Source organism: Cimex lectularius, unplaced genomic scaffold (assembly GCF_000648675.2).
Source record: "Cimex lectularius strain Harlan isolate CLEC.00 unplaced genomic scaffold, Clec_2.1 scaffold5, whole genome shotgun sequence".
Classification (NCBI taxonomy): domain Eukaryota; kingdom Metazoa; phylum Arthropoda; class Insecta; order Hemiptera; family Cimicidae; genus Cimex; species Cimex lectularius.
In genome coordinates this window covers 650,826-677,692 of record NW_019392993.1, presented here as the reverse complement: position 1 = coordinate 677,692, position 26,867 = coordinate 650,826, and the positions used below count along the sequence as shown (strand labels likewise).

Here is a 26,867-nt window from a genome sequence, read left to right as displayed (position 1 = left end):
AAAAAACAAAGTTAATATTCGTTTTTTTCGCTTCGAAAAACCTCTGAATACAAATTTTTGTGAAAAACTAAAAATAATTGTTTGCGATAAAATGTTTCAACTAAGATTTTTGTTCGAAAATCAAACAATAGTCAATTTGAAACGACTCTCACCAATCTACCGGAAAATTTGCAAGAGTGTAGCGCTTTAAAAACCATACGTAATAACAAAATTATTGTCTCTATAAATAAATTAAAACGGAAGATATAAAATAATACGATTGAGGTGTTTTTGTTTATTTCATCCTTTTTTTTCTAACAAAGAGGAAAAATAAACAGTCTATTGTCTCAGAATTCAAATGAGAATTAAATAAATATTTTCAATTCATATCTTTTTTTCAAATCTAATGTAATCTGTTTGATTTCAATTAATTAAGATTTTTAGTTGAGATAAAAAATTCAGTGTCACGAGCGGGATTCGAACTCAAGTGGTAGAGCAGCGGCGTATCTAGCCGAAGATCGTGGGTTCGAATCCCGCTCGTGACTCTGCATTTTCTATCTCAACTAAAAACAATAATTAATTGAAAGATATTAATTGGTCAAGCGGACCACGAAAACTAGTGAATTTAATAAGTTAAAATGAAGTATACCTTCACTAAAGCTCTCTGTCGCCATTTCATTCGTCGCCGAGAATTCAAACCGATTACACATTTGAAAAATGGCAAAAAGGAGGGAAAGTTCAAAAGGTGGGGTTGACAAGGGAAGTTAGTGCCCGAGTGGATCGAAGTCACGATAGCTCAAGTGGTAGAGTAGCGGCGTATCTAGCCGAAGATCGTGGGTTCGAATCCCGCTCGTAACGCTAACTTTTTTATCTCAACTAAAAACCTTAATTAATTGAAAGATATTAATTAGTTAAGCGGACCACGAAAACTAGCGAATTTTCAAATCAGTAAAAAGTAAATATTGAACAAGCCTTTATGCTTGTTTTGGATTAAGGATTAAGTGTATTTACCTCCCAATTTAAAAAATAGCATAAACAAATATTTATCGGTAAAAACAATAAGACAGATTAAGGGAAAAATTTTCTTTCATTGAGAAAATGCAAAAAATCAATTGGGTCGAATTTTTTGCCTAGCAGTGTATTTATTAATTTTTAATCTAGTCAAGAACGAAGAGGCCCTAATCTTCAAAGGTTGTAGTGGGGGGTGACTAAATCCATCTTAATCTGGTGGGGCGTTTGTTGAGTAACAACAGAGCGGTTCATTGTCATTACGCCGCCGGCTCCCGTTCGAAAATGTTCTGCGATGAGTACATAGGGAAATTCCTTACGATCCTCGGCGGCCTCTACCTTTTGAAGTGTACAGTCTCCTTTCTGTTCAAGTTCTGGTTCGGTTTTAGGGCTTATTTGTGGAGCCGGATCGCACCGAGAGCTGACTTGAAGTCGAAATACGGCCCCTGGACTGGTAAGAAATCAACTCATTGTTAGACTACATTCTTATTGGATCTAGCGAATTAAAAAAATATGTATATTTATATTTTCTGAATATCAACAATTATCAATTAATTATCAATGAACAACGATAAAGAAGATATGCTGGCTGTCCCTTTTCATACCGACCAGCCACATTTATTGTAAACAAAGCAAGCTATAAACAAAATTAATTGTAACCATCCTTTATGTTTTGTAAATCTATTTTTATTTTAAGAAAATTTTTTGTTTCTACCACAGATATACAGGATATCACAAATTAACTTTTTTTTTTTTTAATTCAACCCTGTTTTTTTTTCTGCACACTCTTAAAGCGCATTGTTTTTACTTTTGTATGTTGTATATGAATTTTGTTTATTTATTTTTATTTTAAAAATTTCTTTTTTCTACCGCAATATACTGGGTATCACAAATTAACTTTACTTTTTTTAAATAAAATTCAACCCTATATTTTTTTGTTGCATATTCTTAATGCACATCGTTTTTACTTTTGTATGTTGTATATGCATTTTGCTTATTTATTTTTATTTTAAAAATTTCTTTTTTCTACCGTAATATACTGGGTATCACAAATTAACTTTATTTTTTTTAATTCCACCCTATATTTTTTGCTGCATATTCTTAATGCACATCGTTTTTACTTTTGTATGTTGTATATGCATTTTGTTTATCTATTTTTATTTTTAAAAAACCTTTTTTTTCTACCGCAATATACTGGGTATTACAAATTAATTTTTTTTTTAATTCAACCCTATGTTTTTTTTCTTCACGCTCTTAAAGCACATCGTTTTTACTTTTGTATGTTGTATATGCATTTTGTTTATCTATCTGTATTTTTAAAAAAACTTTTTTTCTACCGCAATATACTGGGTATCACAAATTAATTTTTTTTTTAATTCAACCCTATGTTTTTTTCCTTCACGCTCTTAAAGCAGATCGTTTTTACTTTTGTATGTTGTATATGCATTTTGTTTATCTATTTTTATTTTTTTTAAACTTTTTTTCTACCGCAATATACTGGGTATCACAAATTAACTTTTTTTTTAATTCAACCCTATGCTTTTCTGATGCACACTCTTAAACCACATCGTTTTTACTTTTGTATGTTGTGTATGCATTTTTTTGGCCAATATAGGTCAAGGATTTTGCAAGATACAATTTAAAAAAATTAGCACATAAGTTCTATTTTTTACTCTAATCCTTCTTTTCTTTCAACCAGACGTGGGACTGGCTTTGGCGGAATTAAGAAAAGAAACTTCGAAAATTTACATAATAAACACAACCAACATAGTACAAAATTTCAGAAAAGTACAAGACGAAACTACAACTATTAAAGATAAAAACGAAAAGTCTATAAACTAGAAATAAAAATTAAATGTAATGAAAGTTTCAAACTACCTTCCGCTTTTTAGCCACCCCGCTCATGTTTTCCATCCTTCCGGTAAGGATTTCTCGTAATTCCAGTAGACTATTTAGGGGATGTAAATTTCCATAAACTTGATTTTTATGATATCCCCAAAGAAAAAAAAAATGGAATGAGATTAATTTGGGTGAACGTGCTGGCCAAGAACAGGGCCTCGGGGAAATACTTGACTACCTTGGCGTTGTTAGCAGGAAATCCATCGAGCTATACACAAATGTATCAATGTAAAATCTTAAAAAAATGGATGGCGGATATCACTTATAATGAACTGTTCGCTATTTAAACTTTTTGATCATAAATGCCTGTTCCTATGAACACCGTATATCCTATTAACCCACAACCAAATCTTGGCTGCAAAACGGAGAGGATAAAATCCATTTTTCATTAAAAAAACTGTCCTTTAAGAATATGCAACAAAAAACATTAGGTTCTTTGAGCGCGATCCTGTACGCTGCCATAGAAAAAAGTACAGAAAAAAGTAGATATTTTACAAAAAATAAAAGGTTACAGTTTAAATTTTTTTATAACATATGTGATTAAATGTAATAAAAGTGTTTGGTCCGTATGAAAAGAGACATCCGTGAACAAACGTTAATATTTTATGAGGTTATCCTACATGTAATACTGTACTAAAAAGTCCCTATTGTTCCTAAACTTCAGCAGATCTCGTAAATTGTTAATTCTACTGTAAATTTGTTTTCACTAATAGCAAGAGCATTGAAAATTGCTATTAATTTTTTTGTCACCTGAAGCAAACAAAATGCAAAATTTCCTTGCATAAATTATAAATTTTTACGAGTTTGCAAAGTTCCTGTTTTAAGTTTAAGTAATTGGGAGCGTCGGTGGCCGCAACGGTTTAGCTTTGACAAGGCGCTCATCACTGTGAGGTAAAGGTCCTGGATTCGAATCCAGCGCCCTGCATTCGAACCCGACATAGTTACACTAATTACTTTTTTTTTTTTTTTACTTCATTTATTTGTATCTACAACTGTACATGTATAATATATGAGATGGGAAGTTAGTGTCCGAGTAGATCGAAGTCACGATAGCTCAAGTGGTAGAGAAGCGGCGTATCTAGCCGAAGGTCGTGGGTTCGAATCCCACTCGTGACACTGACTTTTTATCTCAACTCAAAACCTTAATTAATTGAAAGATATTAAAATTGGTCAAGCGGACCACGGAAACTAGTGAATTGGACATAATAATACAACAAAACTTTTCAAAATTAAATTAAATTTTCAAAATTTTTACCTTCTCGAGAATGCAGCCTCACATCGTTTTCTGACAGATTTTGAACATTAAATTTATTTTTTTAAGCTTTGTAGTTACTTCAATTTTGTACCTACAGTCTTGTATGTTTATTTTGTACTACTCTCATTTTTTTTTTTAACAAATTGTCAAAACTAACGATGAATGATATTTTTAAAACCGTTTGGTGATAATTAAGTGCATGTATTTAGTATTCATTAGAAGGAGCAACTTTTATGTTCGCTCAATATCTGCCAGTACTTACACAACCAAGATAGTCTTACTTAAACTTTACGCAAAACTTTGGAAGTAAGTAAAATTTTATCTTATTAGTGAATTTTTTATTCTTTGCTTAAGGTTACAGTAAAAAAAATCTCATGGGGATTTTAGTGCTCTTTCCATAGTGAAATCTAATTTACCCAAGGGTGAACATTCCAAGAGATACGGGGGACTTGATGGAAAAAAGTTGTGAAAGGTTGAAGTAACCTGAAAGTGTAAATATCTCGAATACAATTGATTTTGGACAATTAGAGACTTTTTAGTTCAGTTTGACACGTAAGATAATCTTTTGAAGAATAAAAGTCTGCTCACTAAACACCCTATATACTGTGAGACCATGAGTTCTATATTCGATCCCTTTATTTTTTAATACTATAAAAATTGGAAAAAAGTGAAAGCCACATTTACCTAGTTTATTTTAAATTATGTGTCTCACTAGTATCTCTTAAAATGACGGAACACCGAAATAAAACTTGTGTTTTTTAAGTACTTTTTCTTCAGAGAACAACCCAAAAAGAAATTTTAAAATCTGTCACGTTAAACGAACCACAGAGTCTAATTTATAAAAATTGTTATTTTTCTCCTGAGTGTTTATGCTATGTCATTTTTATGTACAGATAATTTTGTTTGATTAATTAGTCACCATTTTTGTTGGTTTTATTAAAAAAATTGTGTACAATTAAAACAAGGATGCGTCACTAGTGTCACTATCACTGTCATTGACTAGAGATCTCGCGGGCATCGCCTCTATCGGCGAGGAGGGTTGAGTGAAATCGCCGGGATGAGAGTTTTTGGATATGAGAACTTAAGTAGGTTGGGGGCGGATTTTTCGGACTAAAGAAATATTTAGGTCTGTATAGGTAGTTTTGTTGGTCACATAAAATGGAGCGAGATTTTTCTTAGGATTAAGGATGGGGAACTTTGGATGCGGCGGATGTTAAAATTGTTTATTTCATTTACAGCAACTTCCCAATTATTATACATATGGATAATACAGTATAATTGAAACATATAATTGTTATGTATACAGAACAATCAACAATATAAATTTCCTTGTATAAAAAAACCCTCTCTTTCTTTGTTTTATTTATGTAACTATAAATATCAATAATTTGACTTCATAATTCACATTTGTTTGGGTTTGCTTTTAAATTGACAATATGTTGGCCAGTAATATTTCTGCTAAGGAGCGTCGGTGGCCGCAACGGTTAACTAAGTTAAGCTGTTGTATTTCGTCGCGGTGCGTATTTGTAAAAGTCTTTTAAAAGCCTTTTTGTCTTTTTCACTTTTTCTGCTTTCGACTTCTGTAGTTTACATGACATAATTTTTCTTGAAGGTAAAACTAAGAAATAATCCTTAATGTACTATGACACACACACATAATTTTATATTCTTCTTATAATTTTCATCAATGTAGACATCTTTTTTTTCAACATTGTGTTTCAAAATTCAGGAGGCTACTTAGATATGTAACCGGTCAGTTGTTTTAAATATCCACAGTTGAAGCATAATACGTACATTTTTGTTGTTTTTAATAAGCTTAAAACATCTCGCCAATTTTTGTCAATGAAAGAAGAACTGTGATTTGAATTACTAATGTCATATTTTTTTGTTGTTATTTTTTTCCGATTATTTGTCCATTCAATATAAAGAAGCAATCTTTCTTGTTGTCTTTCTTCTTTATATGAATATGTATGAAAAAACGTAGTCGGCCTTTATTTATATTTTTTTATACTTCAAATTTCCACCAGAAACGTTAAAATGTTTTCGGGCTTTATAAACCATAATAATGGCAAAAACCTTTCCTCGTTAAATAAATTAAAACCGGATAAATAAAATTAAATATTTGAAGTTTTTTTAATCATCTTTATTTTTCTAATTTATAACAAGATAAAATCGTTCAAATTTTATAGAATTTAGAAAAGTTATTTTGATGTGGAATATAGGACATCGTCGAGAAAAAAAATTGTCCCAGGCGAATCCAACCCAGAAAGATATATTTTCTTATTACGATAAACATTCTTATTTAAGGTTTTTAAAGGGTAGCTGGGAAACATTATCGAGCTATATTTTCCAACATTCAAAATCAACCCTGGTTTGCAGTCGGGGGTAAGGCGTTCTACTCCAATATATCTCGCCTTAGGACAGGGCACGGTATATGTGGAGCATATTTGTATAAAATAAATTTAAGCCCCACCCCTAATTGTGCTACATGCGATGAGGTCGAGGATCTCAAACACATAATTTTGATCTGTAACGAGTACGAAGTTCAGAGAGCGGACTTATTACGGAATATTGCTGGGTGTAAAAGTGTTGAACGGCCTTTCAATTTGAACACTTTAATTGGTACTAGTGATATAGATATATATACTCATATATTTGATTTTCTGGTATCATGTGGCATTGAAATTTAAATTTAAGGATTAGGCTAGGTTGGGTGTGGCGGTATTGGTCGGGGGCGAGTGGGGGGGTCATTGACGGGGGCTTGATTTTTATAAAGCCCTTTTTTCCCCGCTGGGTTGGCTTGGGCGGCTTTGGTCCTCCTCCTGGCCCCTTTGGTCGTCTCCGCCTCATCGGGTTTCGTATAGTTATTTCTTTGGCCAATGCATAAAGTAAGGTAAAAAAAAGGAAAAAAGTGTACTTAAAACGAACGCAAATAGTTTTTCTACCAAAATAAAAAGTTTTTTGTAACTTTTTATATAGTTATCTGATTTCCTTATTAAAATCTGTAATCCGACATCCATAACCTGCCTTTGTTAATATATTTGATGCTCTGAACAATGTAATACATTTTTGACTTGCTAAAGAGGCAATTTTTCTAACACTTTTAACGGTAACATATTTTTAGTCTTACCTCAGTGTTTTCTTTCTCCAAATCTCTCAAAATTTAATGGAGTTTTTCACATTAAAGTAAGTATCAAAGTAAATCTTGCGATTTTTGTAATTTTTTGTTAGTTTTAATATATGAAAGTTCTATTTTACACCGCGATGCGATGCGAAAATATGTCTAGTCAACAACTAGGTTCCCGGAATCCGTAGGTCCCGGAACTTTTCTGTAATATTTCAAACTGCCACAAAAAACGGAACAATTGCCGAATGGATCAAGTTAAAGGCTCATAGTTGGAGTATCAATCTTCATAAAATTTGGTCAAAATATCCACAAACAATTTATGAAACTAAGCAAATATCAAAAGTCTAAAAAAAAATTTGAAAAGTATATTTTTTTTCGATATATCCAAATTGACGACTCGGTTGCGAGTTAGCGACTTGGGCCTGTTGCTACTTCAAATTGATTCCCTGTATCAATCATCATAAAATTTGGTCAAAATATCCAGAAACAATTTATGAATCTAGACGAGAAGAGGACCCAAAGATTCGCCTAAACTTAAAAGAGGCTACTGATCACAATTCTGTAATTAATTGTTAGTAATTATACAGCACAGTAAGTAATAAACTATTATATTTTATTTTTAATATAATTTTTATATTTATTTCTTCATAATCAAAGTATAGATAATACAATATGTGGTGATTAGTGTCCGTTAGTCGATGATTATTCGGAAATCGTGAGATGCGGAATTTACGAATTTAGAATTTAGAAATACTTTGATGGAATATAATTTAAAAAAAGTATTTGTTTGCATTGTATAAATTACCTTTTTTCCACATCCTACATTTATTTGTTAAATTTAAACAATGTTTGTAAATTCCAGTCCCTGAAGATGATCTCAATAAAGATCGAAACGTTGGCACGATAAAGAAAATGTTTTTCTGAAACCTACATCACACCAGACCGCATCCCACCATTTCCGAATAAGTATAGATAGAGTTTGAGAATTGTGGGTTATTATAAATAAAATATTTAAAAAACACTCGTTCAGATCACACACACAAAATGTTTTGAATACAAGCTATCGCATGGGATCGCACGGCGTCGTCCGACTACACGGCGGTGTAAACCGGTGGCATACTGATCCATGCAAAAGCAGTAACAGCGCTTTTATTTGCGATTTTAGCTTTTTCTCGTACGATATCAGTTTCAATGAACCCTTGCACTGGTTTATCTATTAATAGCGGAATCTACTAGAAAGATTTGTTATGAATAACTGATCTGATGAAGTACTATTATCGAGTTTTTTAATTCAATATTTTATTTTTTACGATTATTTTCACTTTTATTTATATCTTAAATTTTTTGAGGTTTGTACGGAACGATTCGATGTAATTTACTGCTTTCGTATCGTTTTTCACGTAATCTCATTTTACTTTTAAAACGATGTTTAGATTGCTAATAGTACAGAAATATTTGGTAAGAAACAAGATGTAAGGTCATAGGTTTTTTAATTAACCCCCCATTTCTGAGTAAAGAATCCTAATTCTTAATCCAAATCTGATTTTCAGATAATGATAACCTTTGATAGTTTTCACTCTGAATTTCTTTCTCTTTTACCTAAACTGTATACACTATACAGCTTTAAATATCTTTCCGTTTATCGTAAGAAAATCTATCTTATTTTTCTTTTAACAACAACATGTATGTAAGTTGCATGTTTAAAGAAAATATTTCCTTTTTCTTCTGTGTATGTGAGTCTGTTTTTATTCAATGAAATGTATTCAATAGAAGGCAATATGTAAATTCTATTATGAATTTTATTTGATTACAACATGGTTTTTCCTCCATTTGGAATCATAGAGATTTCTCATTTTAGCACTTTTGACTATTGTATCAATCTCTTCTAATGAATTTCCGGGAAGATGTTTATTTCTTTCATGAAGTTCTAAGGGGTATTTTTATAAAGATCTATGTTGTTCAAGAACAGTTTTTCTTGGGTACCATATCCTCTTCCTAGCTACTATGAGGCAGTTGCATAGGAAACGTTCTGATGTCTCTGTCTCTTCTAGACATCTGTAGATATGTCAATATTTGAGGAGAAAGTTTAATTTCTTTCTGCTGAGTATGATTTGCTCTTTTTCCCGTTAGGCGGTTTTTGCGAGTAGTCTTTTTGTTTGCTTCATGCCTAGTTTACGGAGTATTTATGGTGTTGTTTAGTTATCCTCCTCGTTTAGTTATGCCTCAAATGGATTTGGGCCATTTTTTATATTTTCTGTCACGTTGCCTGAAATTCTCTCATGACCTGGGACCCACTTTAGTGATACGCGATTTGTAGCTTTTTTTAGGGCATGTTTTGAGTTGATCTGGTGGAAAGCTTTTAGAAGTTACAATTAATTAAGGTTTTTGGTTGAGATAAAAAAGTCAATGGCACGTGCGGAATTCGAACCAACGATCTTCGGCTAGATACGCCGCTGCTCTACCACTTGAGCTATCGTGACCTCGATCCACTCGGTACTACACACTAACTTCCCTTCTCAACCCCACCTTTTGAATTTTCCCTCCTTTTTGCCATTTTTCATCTACATCACATTCCTTTTTTATCTCAACCAAAAACCTTAATTAATTGTAATATATTGGTCAAGCGGACTACGAAATTAGTGAATTTAATGCTTTTAGAAGTATTTATTATTGTTGCACCCTCGATATTTTTATTATATATTTCATGTGCACATGTTTCTGTGGCTAGTAGTTCGGCTTGAAGGATGATTGTGGTGAGACCAAGAGCTATGTGGAGCGCTTAGTTAGGCCCGTTTACCTCCATACCCGTCCCGACAACATAGGTCCTCATTGTATTATTTTTATGCTCGGGAAGTATTTTCACATACAATTTACAATATGAGCCCACTATATGAAAGAAGCGAATTTTGTTTATCTATTATTTTTTTAAAAAGTCTAGTTTTTCTTTCACATCAAACCGATCTTGTAGTTCTGTGATGTACGGTTATCGGAGGATCTATTATTGCAATTTCAATTAGTTTTAAATATTTTTTTTAAAATGTCATACTTGTATTTATGATGTTATGTTATTACTATAAGAAATTGACTTATAGAAATTTAAAAAAAAACACTTGAAAATGTAGAATTTGAATTAATTTACTGTTCTTCTTTCACTGGCTTATGAATATTGCATTTCTATTGCTAATGGCTTTTGTATTTAAATTATGAGCTTGACGTAACATTAAATTATTAGAAATGATAAAGGTGGGGAGAGTATGCCATGTAATCTTTTTAAAAGTAGTTATTCAGATATCGTGAGATGCGGACGGGTGTGATGTAGGTTTCAGAAAAACATTTTCTTTATCGTGCCAAAGTTTCGATCTTTATTGAGATCATCTTCAGGTTCTGAATCTCAAATCTGAACAACTATCGATTAACGGTCACTAATCTCTACACATTTTTAAAAGTAGTTCCCGCTCATAGTTTCCTGTTTACAATTATCCGGATTTGAAGCTTAAAGCTCATCATCAGGTTGAAGGAGTTAAAGCACGTCTCTCGACAATTTACCGTTACAATTCATGTCGAAAGGCGTGCTTGTAACTCCTTCAATCTGATGATGAGCTTTAAGCTTGAAATCCGGATAGTCGAAAACAACAAGCTGTGAATGGAAACTATCTTTTAATGAGATTAATATTCAATTGCTTTGAAATTTGTACAAATAATATAATCGCCCATATACTTATAATTTTCTGTATTAATTTCCGAGCAATTACACTTCATGGTATATTGTTTTTACGATCTTCTTTTGTCGTTGCTGGTCGATTCGTTATTTTTCTTCTCGCACAAATCGATTTTTAACTTTCTAATGACTCTAAAAATGTTCCCTGATGACATCGGAATGGCCGATAAAACAAGTATGACAAACATTTTTGTTTTGTGCTAGTTTCAACAAGAAGGAATTAATAATATTTATTGTTTGAATTTCTTCCTGCTATTTTTAGCAGAATCTGCAGGTTCCTGGTCTTTGTTGACTGACCAATATTTCCAATTCTACGAGCTTATGAGGCAATCGCCTGTCGATCCGACCTTGGATAACATTTACACATGAAAGTATTGGAAATCAAATTATAGATCAATATGATAATTTCACTTTGGTTTGTAAAAAAAATACGAAATTAAACCGACTTTTTTAAATATTATAATATATATATCAATGATATACGTATTGATTGAAACAAATGATTTATTATCTATTGGTCCAATAAAACGTTATTGAAAAATGGCCAATATTTAGGGAAGAACCATTTCATCTAGTTGTTTTTAAACTACCAACTATTAAAAAAAAAAAAAAAAAAAAAAATTCGCGTCGGCGTACAAAACTGTCACTAAACGAAGATCTCCATAGAGATATAAGACGACAGTGGGGGGCTTGGAGGGCCACTTGCGGCTCGATTTCGGTATGCCGCTGGTCGAAGGTGTTTTCAAGTCGAAGTTCATATCGGCCGTCGGCTCTTTCTACGTCCTCAAAACTTTAACGTCTTTCAGCCATCAATGTTGGTCAGGGTTCAGGGCGTTTGTCTGGGGCAAGTTCGGCCCGAGGATCGACTTCAAGACAAGATACGGACCTTGGGCAGGTGAGGTACACCAGCAGAGAATCAACTCTTTGCGGGATATTGCAAAAATTTCAACCGACTCGAAAATATCTATAAAATGAACGGTAGAGTATAAATCGGTTCACTGAACTTCAAGCAGAACAAAGTAGGAAGAATAAAAATCAAATAATTTTTCAATTTTTAAATCAAACAATTTATCTGACAGTATTGTCCAACCTAAAGTGAAATAAATTAATTTCTTCTTCTAAATATTAATTAAATAAGCAATATTATAATTCATTTTATTAATTAATTCAATTACTAAATACAAGTTCAACTTGATGTTATTGTTATATATTTTATTTCTTATATTTTTTTCTTTCTGGTTGTTGTTTTTAGTACATTCGTATATTTTATTGCTAAATAGGCCTTTTTGGCCGAATATCTCAATTAATGCTATTAAATAAATAAATAATTCTAGTAAAGTAACAATGAAGTTGAATTTATGAAGTTACTTAGTTTTATTGTTCCTGAAGGTACTCTGTTTTATTGCTGCCTATTTAGAAATAAAAGTAATGTAATAAGTTCTATACCCCACATAATTAATTAGTTAACAAAATAAATGTTTTATTAATTTAAAAAATATATAAATACGTTTATTATAATAGTTGTTGAAGTCATTTGTCAAGGTTTTTTTATACTTTTATTTTAACCTCTATGGTTTTAAATTTCTTATTTATATTTTTACTACATAAGAATGAAATTATACTTTTCATTTTTACAAACTAGATTTAACTAATTATTTTCAGGGAAGAACGTATAGAGTAAGGAAACGAGAGATTCTGTTACCCTAACAGTCGTGAATGTAACTTTGCTGCAGCGACAGAAAAATTAATTAGTAGGATTAAAATGCGAGAAGGAAAGGATAGATAGCCAGATAAAGTCATTTATTGTCATATATATAATTAATGGTAATATGTAAATTTCCTTCATAAAAGACATACGCAATGGCAGTTGTTGTTTGTTTAAAAATAGTAAATTAAATGCATTAAAAAGGAAATAAAAGTATTAGACATCCGATAAAAAAAGTAAAACTAAAATAAATATGCTAATAAATAAGTCTTTTCCATTTAATTTTAACACAATAAAAAGAAGATAATAGCTATATAAGAATTACTCAGAAATCTTCAACTAATTCATGAGTGCATAAAAACAAACCGGAAACTATCAACGTTTTCCATTTTCCAAGTTTACAGTGTTGCCAAATTTGGTTATAGTTTCCATTTAGATATTCAATTAACTCTTGTTCAGAGAAATCTGCTTTATTACGTCTTAATCCGTAACACAATTTACAATGTGTACAGATTAGTAACCGTTAATCGATAATTATTCAGAAATCGTGAGATGCGGTCGGGTGTGATGTAGGTTTCAGAAAAACATTTTCTTTATCGTGCCAACGTTTCTATCTTTATTGCGATCATCTTCAGGGCCTGGGATTTACACCCCTTCAAAACCAAACATATATAAACATAAAACAGCAAAATCTCACTGGCCCTCTCAACACGACACGCAAGGATGGCACAATTACACAGAAGACAAACACTTTGAGTGAGTAGAAATACTTTGTTTGAATATAAAATATATTTTGCATTGTATAAATTCACTTTTCCACATCCTAAATGTATTTGTTAAATGTAAACATTGTTTGTAAATCCCAGGCCCTGAAGATGATCTCAATAAAGATCGAAACGTTGGCACGATAAAGAAAATATTTTTCTCAAACCTACATCACACCCGACCGCATCTCACGATATCTGAATAACAATTTACAATGATGACAGTTTCTAATTTCTGAACATTGTACATAGAATGTTATATTTTTTATAATTTAAATCAAGTAATTCGCCCCTGATATTCTATCCAATATTTATTGTGTAATTATCATTAAAATAATTTAAAAAAGTCGTCATCATTTAGGCGTTTATAAATAATATTTCACTCGAATTTTGAGCCTTACTTAAGGATAACATTTTACGATTTGTATAAATTTTTTCTTTGCATATTTTAAATTAACGTTCCCAATTGTTATAGTTATCAAAATCTAGGTTAAATATTTAGCTACTTTCGTTTTTTATATTAGGAAGATCTTACTAGAATTAAGAGTTTTTATTTATTGCTTCCAATGCTATTAATTTAAAAAAAATGTAAACAATTGTTCTATTCGCGCACCATAACTCATAATCGCATGATTTACAATGTTGAAAAGTACTATTTTTGTCGAAACAGGAATTTTGTTATGCAAGTTCCAAACAGAATTTATACCATTTTTTGCTTTTGATAATTTGACATCGAAATGTTTATATAAACTAATTTGTGAAGTTAACAAAGACCAAGTAAGAGTTTACTTCTATTTTCTTTTTGTTTAAATGACGTTTTTCTGAATGAAAATGTCTCCACCTATTACGGGAAAAAATAATTTTAGATTTGATTAGGTTTATTTTTATGTTCCGATTATGGCAATATTCCTCGATAAGCCAGCAATTTTATTTTTGCACCATTTATATTTATACCTCTTAATAACACTTTTTCCATGTCATTAATGGAAAGCGTGAACAATAAGGGACTTAATATTAGAAGAAAAGGAGTAGAATAGTAATTGAGAGGGCTGGCGATGGAAAATGTAACTCGGCCTAGCCTAAAAACAACCCAAATTTTGAAAAACCTTAGGAATTTGGTTGCCCTTTGACCTTCTAATTAGTTAAAATTCTAATTAAACAGAAATAAATATTTAATATAGAACAATTTAATAATATTGCTACCGACTGAATAAAGTTTTGATTCCATTTGACATTCAAAAAGGATTTTTTATCCATTTGTGACAGACTTTGTACTTTTTGACACATGCGTTGTATTGTTTGAACATGACAACTCTTAAAAAGCCGTGTACACAGCATTCCTTCCACTACGTCTGTTTGTCAATATACCAGAAAAAGACCAAGAGAGGTGTCAATTAGTTTATTTCTTTCTCACAAGTTTTGCCAGCGTAGAAATTTTATCGGACGCCGCCGGGATTATTTTCAAGTTTTAACACGACACAATTTAAAGAAGACTGTCTCGACTGTTAAATGTCGAAACGACAGGTCGACTTTATCGATTTTAATGAATATAACACTTTTGCCGGATCAATATCTCCCCGCCTATCATTATTCATTAATATCCCATTTATCAATCTTTAGTATAGCCTAAAAACAGTTCTACAATCTAAGAACGATAATCCATTAAAGAATTTAAAAATATGATTTTACGTAGAATAAGACATGAATTCTTGTATAAACTATTGCCTAGATAAATAAATTCATTATTACAAACCCTTATCAAAACTAGTAATACATTGCTACGAATAGGATAAAACTTAGTGGAGTGATAGGTCTATATACAGGTCACAGGCATCTGAGAAAACGCCTACATTACAAAGGTATATTCAATGATGACCTTAGTTAGAGGTTATGCAATGAGAAGGGAAACTGCCACTCATGAAACTGTATAGAGACATAACCTAAGGTACCAAGAAGACCTGGGAAAACAAATTGATTAATATTTCTTCAAAGAAGGAAAGAAGGATCGAATCAATTGAACAGAATTAAGGAACTTGGAAAGTAAGCTTGCAGTGCTTGAAGAATACCAATCTTCTTTATATCCTCTTCATCATAATCAATTTTTTTTTTTATTGGCCTTATGATCTTGCATATTAGCCATAGTACGAATTCTTGTGTGTTCAAATTGGGGGTTATCGGGAAAAAAGGGCCAGAGGCGACGGTGGGAATCGAACCCACGACCGCGGCGTGAGAGTCTCTCATGCTAACCACTCGGCTACCGCGGTCCCCATCATAATCAATATTTTCCTTCAAACTGTATAGGAAGAGCGTTCGCAAAAATGTTACATCCAAAATAGCCGGTGCATTCAAAACCAACAAAATTTTGTGTAATGAAATGGAGACTGGCCAGAGGAGCAAAGGACTTATAATTGGGATAACCATAGCACACATGGACTCTTCCTCTTTGGGCCCACATAAGCAAAAGGAGAGATGGTCGCATGCTAGACTCGACACATTCCTAGTCGTAGTCAGACAAGGTAAAACTTGGGATTGCATTCATTGGCATCTAAGCATAACGTATGACAATTATCATCAATGACTTGAAGCTTCTTAAAACAAAAATTGAGTCAATTGAACTATGAACTAGGGAACTAGGCAAAGTACAATAAGCCAAAAGATTGCAGAACTCGGGGAATAACAAATCCTCGCTGCGTAGTATCGAATCATATATATCATCTTAATCATCATTGCCACATGGAAACCATACGGTACCCAGAGAGAAATGTTTCGCAAATTGGGGTTTTCTGCCGGGTATACTTAAATCTGTTCCAGTTTTGATATTAGATCCATTGATTGTTGGATCCATGTTTTGTTGCATTATTTGAGTTTTCTATGGTAAAAATACAGTGAAATAGGCCAAAAGGCTGCAGTGCTCTGGGAATACCAAAACCCCGGTTCCTAGCATACTTGTATCATCATCAACATCACAAGGAAAGCGCATGTTGCCCCGAGTGAAATGTTTTACAAATTTATGTGGTGTTTAGTGAACGTTAGTTGAAGACTATTCGGAAATCGTGAGATGCGGTCTGGTGTGACGTAGGTTTTAGAAAAACGATTTCTTTATCTCGTGCCAACGTTTCGATCTTTAAATTCACTAATTTCTTGGTCCGCTTGACCAATTAATATATTACAATTAATTAAGGTTTTTAGTTGAGATAAAAAAGTCAATGGCACGAGTGGGATTCGAACCCACGATCTTCGGCTAGATACGCCTCGGTCCTGAAGATGATCTCAATAAAGATCGAAACGTTGGCACGATAGAGAAAACCTACGCATCTCACGATTTCCGAATAATCGTTTTAAATTAATTACGTTTTACGTTAATTTGACATCACTACGTTTTATACCAAAATTTGTTCCTTTTTTACGTTAGATCCATTGATATGACATATAGGGATGCTTTCTTTGCATTTTCAATGTTACCAATTGGTCCACATACAATAAGGCAAAACGGCCAAACTCCTGTTTCGCACCTTGTCATAATCATCATTGCCTAGTTTATTATTAAGTTCAGAAAAATGCTTTATGTCTTTATTGTTCAAAGTTGTTTTCCTTACGCTTAACTTCATTATAGCTTTAATTTGAATTGTTCCATACAAGTTCCTTAGCTGGGAAAGGAAACATTTCATGTATCTCGCCTCCTTCGTTGATTTTTGATCATTGTCATTATTTAGTTTCTCATATGACTGGCGTGAGAGTGAAATAAGAAGAAAAACAACGACCGTGGGCACAGAAATTACCAGCAATCGAAAAATTGAAAATATAGAATTTTTTTATTGTGTTATTAACGGGGAGGAACAAAAATCGCAAGGTTAACCGTACACAATTTCACGAAGTAGATAAGGATATTCAATCCATTCGTTTGACGGTTTTCAATTTGTACGAGGGAAAATCAAATAATCAGAAACTATTACACGAGTCTTAGTTGAATGAAAACATTTTATAAATGATCGAATAGTGGGGAGTAACAAACGGGAAAATAGCAACGATTAGTATTCCACTAATGCTGTTGACTCCAAGGTTTGCAAATAAACTATTTTTAAATAGTTCCTTATTTTTAAGCTATTGGCCTCGATTTTAGATGAAACGAGGCTTAAATAAATAACTTTGACAGAATGGTTAACCGTGATCTTTTTCCCAATATCAGCGTTTGTTTTAACAGCTTCAAAAAAGTACAGTTAAGTTGTCCCAGGTCAAACAATTTTGTAAGCGTTACCCTGCTGTCTTACCTGATTTAAAAACCTAATGAGAAAATTTCCAAGCCCTATCAGACGCTGTAATTTGTCAAAATAATTGCTCTATTACTGTCAAAATTAAATTCAAATTAAATGTGTTTATCCACCACCAAGAAATTGTAAAAGAAGCAAATCATTCATGTGATAAAAGGTTAAGAACATATGTCGTACGTTTGATTTTTGTTGACAAAATTGCCTATTTTTATGAATAGAACATTATACACTAAAGAAATTGTACTTTTAAACAATTCGGTGCAGATTTTTGTACATTCAAACTAAAACGTTTCAATATGTGATGTATACTGCAATACAGATTTGCGGTTTGGCGTCCAAACGCGTTTCGGCTTCACGCCATCTTCAGTGATGGTCTTAATATAAACACAATCAATACTTTATTTCAAAATAATAATTATAAACTAATAATTTTCACTTTTTTTGTAATTATTTCTGTCATGGTTTTGTCTAAATAAATAAGTCGTGAAGTTCAATATTAATTATGCTGACGAACGAGATTTTCATAAAAACCTATTTATAATTATGATATATATCAGTAATTAATTATCGTTACTCAGTAATTATCGGGTAATTACGAGGGTTCGCAACAGCAGAGGTCATATAAACCCTCAGGGTGCCGGTGTTTTTGAAAAAAAGCCCATTTGTAAGTATGTCGGGTTCGAATGCAGGGCTGCTGGTGTGTCAAAGACTAAAACTTGCGGCCACCGACGGTCCTTTAAGAGCTATTGTATTCCCGTTCTCTGCCTAGAGCACACCGGTGAGTCCTATTTCATCAAGGAACTTTTCAGTGGTTGAATCTCTTCTATAGTCACATTGTAGATCCCAAAGCATTTCCTCCTGCGGGCAAGTATAGCTCCGCAGTTTGTTAGTAGATGTGTTGGTGTCTCCTCTGCCTCTTTGCAGAATCTGCATATGCCGTCCTGGATTATTCCAATCTTCTGGGTCCATTTCGCTTGCAGTGTCCTGTTAAGAATTCTATTAGGATTCGCAGTTGATTCTTGCTCCTTTTGACACATTCTGTAATTTCTTTTTCCGAAATTTGTTAGGAGATTCTTGGATTGCCTGTGCCCAGCGAGAGAATTCCATTGTTCCTTCATTTTCTTTTTAACCTTCTGTCTGAGATACTCATTTATAGTGTGGGTTCCTATTGCCACTGAACGGTTCGAGTCCTATCAGCGGTATAGCAGCCCCTTTTCTTGCAAGGGTGCTTTGTCGTTGCCTTCTACTCCCACACGTCCTGGGACCTAGCAGAGGCTGACTTTGTTCTGCACACCTAATATGTTAATTTCTTTTTGCAGTTCAACACCATCTTTGAACTAATGATATTTGAGGTTACAGATTTGATGGCTTCTCGGCTATCTGACATGATGTTCTTGTGATTTACACTTTGGTCCAGTTGAGTTGAGTACATGTCTCGATTGCGTGATTCTCAGCTTGGAAGGTACTGGTGTATTTTCCCATGGGTTCTGAGTATTTGATTCCAGGACCGAATATTCTTGCCCCTGTAACTTCCTGTGTAACGGTCACTAAATACCACACATTTCTACGCGAGAAGAAAGAAAAAGAACATGGCATTCTTGAACAGATTTCAACTATACATGGACACCAAGCATAGAATGAACATAAAAATCTCTAAGCAACCTATTTATATTCTTCTAATTAATCTACCTAATATATTCCATATTTTTTAGGTTCTACTGTAATGGAACTTTCGGTTTTTAATTATTTTTAATTATACAACCTGAATTTTACCAATATAATTATTCAGAAATCGTGAGATGCGGTCTGGTGTGATGTAGGTTTCAGAAAAACATTTTCTTTATCGTGCCAAAGTTTCGATCTTTATTGAGATCATCTTCAGGGCTCAAAGTGTTTGTCTTCTCGTCACTCTCAACACGACACGCAAGAATGGCACAATTACACAGAAGACAAACACTTTGAGCTATGAAGATGATCTCATTAAAGATCGAAACGTCGGCACGACAAAGAAAATGTTTTTCTGAAACCTACATCACACCATACCGCATCTCACGATTTCTGAATAATTATCGATTAACGGTCACTAATCACCACACATTTTTACCCATATATGCACTTGTGAAAATTTTTACACGCTACAGTTTATATGATTATCTTTTTTTTAATGTACGTCTTTGTGACTGGACCTCAACACGGATCGTTTAGTTAAATTCAAAAAGCTTTTAGTTCTAGTAGATTTCTGCTCCAAATCCGGTGGAACTAAAAGCTTTTCGAATTTACCTACACAATCCATTTATTATCTGCTACTTATTGCATCGAATGAATGCTTGCGTGTATCTGTACAAAAAAAAAAAAGTCAACACAAAATATGCCAAATTATATTTAAAAAATCTTATACCTGTGAAAAAGAATTAAACTAAAAATATAACACGTAAATTAAGAGTTAAATCGTAACGTTAAAAGTTAGAAAATAATAAAAAGCTAAAACGTACACGAACAAGTCGCCCAGGTAGAAAAGAAAACCCAAAACGACCTGTGCTATGCGGACAAAAAACACGACCATAGATCCATCGATCTTTTGTCTATTAAATTAATGTACCATTTCTGGGGTTCAACAAAAACCGTGTGTCAACAAAAATCTGCCTGCTAAATGTCTCGAATCAGCAGGACCCTTATATAAGCCACATCAACTAACAACCCTTAATCTTCTAATTAAACTAACTGGATGTTAGTTGAATAAGCAAAGTATAAAAGAAAAAGGGCACGCTTTTAGCTTGTTCTCCCTTTCGACCCTTTGTGGATGCAAACGTTCCCTGAATTACCGGACCCACTGATTACTAATGAGCGAACCCTTCAATTATTCATTACTTATTATCTCGGGATCGGCTAATTCTTATTCAATTAATCGGCAAATTTCTGGAGGTATTTTATGGCGGAAAAACGATTTAAGAAGTATTAAATAAAAACTACTCAAGGTGAGAAACAACCTCACAAAGAAAATGAATATATTTCGAAAGGAGGAACAAGAATTTCTGTTTTCAAGGATATAACAGTTTCAGATGAAGAATGCTTTTTATGCTTTCCATGCTAACGGAATTTAGTCACGCTTTCGTTTCAACCAAAACTAGTAAAATCAACCAAAAGTTGACGCTTTCATGCTGTTTTTCTTTACTATTAAAAAAATTAATTCTTTTGGCATAATTTTTTCCTATACGTAACACAACGCGACATATTTAAAGTAAAAAGTACATGAAACTGCAGGTTCAACGGTAATTTTTTGCTTTGGTCGTTTATTGTCTCTATATTCCATGTTTATTGTCTCTTTTTTATGTGTTTTGTTTGATTTTTACGTTGAAGTTTATAACTCCTTTATTGTTGTTCTTTTGTTTTGTTTGTTTTTAGTGTAGATATTTTAACCAATTTTTATGCTTGGGTTATTCTAAGTTTATTGTCTCTTTTTTAATGGGTTTTTCCATTTTTCTTTATTTAATTCATTGATGTTGAAGTTTTTTTGCATTGTAATTCAGTATCAAATATATCATTAGCTATTTGATTAGGTGATGTCAGTCCAGGATTGTGACAATGCTTTATTTACTTGTCCTTTCGTCATTTAGTGATAGAATAAATTGTTAGTTAAATTTTAATCTATCATTATGATTTTTCGGTGTTTTGATGAATTTTCTTTCAAACTATCATAACTAAATATTATTTATTACAACTCATGAATTTATGATCTCATTTAATTGAGTTTACATTAAAATAAGCATGTTGTAATGAATATAATGATAATAATACCCACATAAGTTTGAAAAACAACAAAATACGAGTGTCCGTTTTTTTAATCTTTAAATGTATTTAGACGATTTTTTTAATTAAAAAATTCTTTATCGCTTTGATTTGTAGTTTGGGCTTTCTTAAAATAATCTCTTCCAGGGTACTAAAACTCCAAATGACAAAAATATACAGAAATATTTTCTAATATGTAAATTACATTTTCGTATTTATAGTACTTAATACATACTGCAAATAAAAAATATAACTTTTGTTTGGCTTAGAAGGCAGATTTATGTTCTTTTTGTTATTTTTGAGGTATGCACAAAAGTGGGTAATTTTCCTCCTGGCTTCTTTTCTTCTGCCTTCTTCAATTTTATTTTCTTTGTCAGGTCTTCCACTGTATACATTTTGTTCTCCACGTGCTTATTTAATCAGTCTAGCTACACCAAAATAATATTTATCAATAATTATCTGATTTTTGCAGTTTTTGTCATTTTCAATTGAATTTTGTTGCTCCGCTGGTCTGAAAATTTTTGGTGTTTTACTTAAGTGTTTTTATGGACGCATTGATGGCCACAATGATAAGAGGTTGACATGGTAATTCATGGCTGTAAGGCTACCAGGTTTGAATCTCAGAAGCTCTAAATTTGGTTTGCAAATTTTGTTAAAATCATTCTGAATTCAGTCGAAGAATCAATAGATATGCATTATTCCTTATTTTCATGACTGTCTATTTTGCAATAATAAAATTTATGACCCTTGGTGGTTGAAAGCGAAAAAACAAAAAAATATATTCTGGTTTAAATGGCCAAACTTTTCAATTATTCATAACCATTTTTTTTTGTTTTGCGTCTTCACTAATAATGAAAATTATTTAGGATTAAAACGGTTTAACCTCAGGGCATATAAATTTAACTTAATTATCAGAATGTAAATTCAACAGCCTAATGTCTGATTTCATTAAGCCATCTTGTACATCCAGAATGATTGGAATTGCAATAAACCAATAAACCAATAAACTTTTCAATTATTCATAACCACATTTTTTTTTTGCGTCTTCACTAATAAAGAAAATGATTTAGAATTAAAACGAGTTAACCTCAGGGCATATAAATTTAACTTAATTATCAGAATGTAAATTCAACAGCCTAATGTCTGATTTCATTAAGACATCTTGTACATCCAGAATGATTGGAATTGCAATAAACCAATAAATTTCATTGCAGCAAGATGTTTAATTCCAAGTAGAAATGGGTAAAAATGTTAATTTTTAGCTCTTTATTTCTCCCCTTACAATTTTAACTGCCCATCCAAGTTGAATCAAAAATGGAACAAAGAAAACAAAAGCCTACACACATGAGCATTTTTTACATTCATAAACCCCAACATTAATCGGTATCCTTGGTTTTATAATTCCGGAATGACAAAGAAGGACTGTACAATAATTACCAGACTCAGGGCGAACCATGGGATCTGTGGATTTCCAAACATAAAATTGGAAAGTGCGAGAATAGCAAATGTGAAAGATGTTTTGTGAAAGACGATCTTGAACATGCTATAATGATCTGCAAAAAGTATGCGCCACAAAGAGAATGGTGGTTTGTAAAAATATATGCGATGAAAGACATTCAACTACAAAACTTTATTGGCCTCAAAAAATAAAGGCATCTACTTATGTTTGTTAAAATTTATACATAAGTGCACGTTAACCATATGAAAATTAAATATTAACTAAGTGAATTGTTATTGTTATTTATCTATTCGTTTGTTTGTTAGTTTATATATTTATTTATTTGGCTATTTATTTCTTTATTATGGTATTCTCTAGTTGACTTTGAGTCTGTATGGATGACTCTGAACAATGGGGGGAGGTTTCCGGGCTGGTGCCGAGGGGGCTGTCGGTCCGGCTGCTGTTTTCTTGCTGGGTGGAGAAGGGGGCCTCCAGAGCGAAGTTTGCTCTGGGGGTTTGGGAGATGTGGACTTTTCCACATTATTTCGATGTTAGTGGTTTTTATCCACATTTCCGCTAAGACCCTCGTTATAGAGAAAGAATATTCCTAAAGAAGAATACCCAAATGGCAGGCCCGTTGATCCGCCCGGCTGGTTGGTGGCCCTCTTGGTACCGCCTAAATGGCAACCCTCCACATGTTGTTGCACACGAGCTTTAAAGTCCGGTGGCTAATGCGGAAACGTAAAGCAAAAAAAAAATTTTTAATCCAGAATTAATAATAATTTTTTAACAAATGGATTGTTTTTCAAAACCCTGTGGGTTAATATGAACTCATTGTTAAAATTCCTCCATAAAACGTCATTGGTTTATGTGTTTCCCCATGTGTTTGTCTAATTTAGATTCAACCACAAACCAACCATAAAATGGTTTAACAAATTTGATTTACAAAATTTTAATGCTGTTGAATAATAAAATTATTAATCTATATTTTAGTTGTTACTGGAAGTACTGATGGACTTGGTAAGGAGTTTGCACTGCAGCTTGCCAAACAGGGCATGAATATAGTCCTAATCAGTCGAAGTGAGACAAAACTGCAAAGCACCGCAGCTGAAATAAGTAGGTCACATCATTTATTCAAAACTTAAAAAAAAAAAAAAAAACTGCATTGATTAAAAATAAATAAATATTCTAGAGGCACTATATGATGTCGAAGTACAGTACATTCAAGCGGATTTCTCATCCACTGACGCTTATGACAAAATAAGAAAAGTTTTAGATGGCTTAGACATTGGAATTTTAGGTAAGACAATATTTCAACATTTTATTCGTGCGTTAATCATGTTTTAATTTTCAGTCAACAATGTTGGGATATTAAATGAACGGCCTGAATCAATAGCGGACCAAAGTGAAGAATTTGTTAAAACTATAGTAAATGTGAATATTATAGCGACAACCATCAACACGTTGATTGTTCTCAATCAGATGAAAAAGAAAAATAGAGGAATGATTATTAATATGGGTTCTCAAAGTGGTGTTTTCCCAGTGCCGTACATAGGGATTTATAGTTCTACTAAGGTCAGTTCAATTACTTAATTTAGAATTTTTATCAATAAATAATGTTTATCACATTATTAATAAATTCAAATATAAATTTGTTTCAATTGTAGGCTTTTGTCGACCATTTTTCTGCAGTTTTAGACTCCGAACTTGAACATACCAATATTAAAATTAAGTGCTTCAGAGGAGGATTTATCAAGACTAATTTATTGGCGCATATTGACGAAATGGTCAATTTCTACAGGAGATATTTCCCTCCGGCCGTACCAGATGCGAAAACATATGTAGAAAGCGCCATCGCAACATTGAACACAAATGCGACTTTCACGTCTGGCTATTGGGGGCATGGTTTGGTGTTGGTAAGTTAATAATCAATTACTGCATTAATATTTTTGCTTTAATATATTCATGTTCATTATGTTTCAGTTCGTAGTCGAAAATTTCATGAACAATTATGTGAAGGCTAAATTTTCGAAGTTTATAATGACTAGCAAGTTAATTTGGCGGACAAAGAAGAAATAGTACTTGCAGTATTTTTTACACCAAAGTGACATTTTCTTTGTTACATCTGTTGTTAAACGTTTTGTACTATTTAAAAAATGTATTGTTTTCTAGAAGTTTCTACTAACAGTTGTAAATACTTAAGAATAGAATAAAGATTTGAACATTAATAAAAGTATGTGCTGTTCCGCCATCTAGTACTGACTTTGTGCTCTAGATTCATTGACTTATACCAACCTAAAATTGGGCCTGCGTTGGGTTTTTGACTTTCGTTCTGAGTCAGTGAGTGTAAGCATATTATTTTGTGTGGAATCTGGGGACGAAGCATTGCATCAGAGCTTGCACCTATTGCTACCCAACAAGGTTAGAGAGGTAAGCTTCAATCCGTTAATCTGGCAACACTTATGCTCACAACATGGATCTAAGTAAACCAGATCTATGCTCTACTGAGGACATGTGTTCTACTGTGTCTTCTCACTTTTATTCTTTAAAAAATAAAAGACCTCCACTGTCTGGCAATTCTCTCATAAATAAAAACTCTTGTAAAGGCCGACAGGAACAAAATAATTTTATAATGCAAATAAAGACCAAATTGAAGAAAGTTCTACACTTTTGCAAGGTAGTTTATTTTTATTTCACTCGACAATTCAACAATTGCATCGTGTTGGTGACAATATTGCCCATTCCCTTGAACAATAACAGTATTGCTTGGATGTCTTTCTTGATTTAGAGCTGATCTTTGATCGAGTATGACACTTGGGTTTGCTTTGGAAACTGAAGAACATTCTCCCTCATACTATCTCATCTTATATGATGGACTGTTTTATTATCTCATTTTACATATGCATTACGGTTGGTGTTTCTCAGGGAAGCATACTTGACCCATTTCTATTTTCAATATACACTACAGATTCCTATACATGTTAACATTTCAATGTGTAATTCAATTATCACTCATCACTTACACCTGAATGAATGAACAAGGTCACAAAGTGGAAAATGGAGATAAACCTAACAAAAAGCATAGAGATAAATTTTACCTTATGTAAAAATATCCGTCCTGCGGTGAGTATAAATGGAACCGCTGAACTTTTGCATTATCTCTGATTTGGAATCCCCCCAGAAGACTGAAAAGACAAAAATGTTGTTATAAATTACAAAAAAGACTTGATTCATGATCAAAATTAATCATTGAAAATATTTGAATTTACAAGCCAATTATATGACCTCTCTGGTGGTATGAGGTTCAACAAGATTCCAATTTCTAATGTTTCCAATCAATTCAGTCTGAATTATAAATGTTTCCTTTTACATTTCAAATTATTCCATTCATAACGACCTACATTTCCTGTTTGTACATGAACTCATCAGAACCCGAAAAAAATTTTCATTGAACAAACACATAGATTGAAGAGGTTTCAAACTTTCAGCGTGACGGAGTGTTATCACTGGGCAACTTTTCCTACAAGAAACTCAAATGACCAATTCAACATATATGAACATATTTATTTAATACAATATCTTTAGTGGTAAAATGTAATAAAAAAATGGTTTAACACCTTTAATTCATTTTCAAAAATAATTTGTATCCAACACCTGGTTGAGCCTGGTGAAAAAAAGAAAGAAAAGAAATCATCTGAACATACCATCCAAGAAATGGTGGATAAGTCGAAGCTGATATTGACAGTAATGATTGACAGCACTTTGGTTGGATCTCATCCTCTTCTTGGTAGAGTGTGCCAAAACATAAATAAAGCTGGGATGGAGAAATTGATCCATCCTCAACCGGAGATGGACACACCATCAAAACTATATCAAAATAGATGATCTGGGAGTAAAAAATAAAGAATACTTAAGAAGGA

At 32.6% G+C, this 26,867-nt stretch overlaps 1 protein-coding gene across 2 annotated transcripts; it reads left to right on the top strand.

Moving 5' to 3' along the window:
• Nucleotides 1–1,225: 1,225 nt before the first annotated feature.
• On the top strand, nucleotides 1,226–25,183 carry LOC106666074 (very-long-chain 3-oxoacyl-CoA reductase-like). 2 transcript variants are annotated; one of them, XM_014392967.2, is made up of 6 exons: nucleotides 1,226–1,441; nucleotides 23,941–24,063; nucleotides 24,140–24,247; nucleotides 24,302–24,522; nucleotides 24,615–24,863; nucleotides 24,931–25,183. In XM_014392967.2, the coding sequence occupies exons 1-6, from the start codon at nucleotides 1,273–1,275 to the stop codon at nucleotides 25,024–25,026; spliced, it is 966 nt and encodes a 321-aa protein (XP_014248453.1). In that variant the 5' UTR covers nucleotides 1,226–1,272; the 3' UTR covers nucleotides 25,027–25,183. The 2 variants fall into 2 exon arrangements, with proteins under 2 accessions (XP_014248453.1, XP_014248452.1); XM_014392966.2 differs by lacking the exon at nucleotides 1,226–1,441 and adding an exon at nucleotides 11,679–11,881.
• The last annotated feature ends 1,684 nt before the right edge of the window (nucleotides 25,184–26,867 follow it).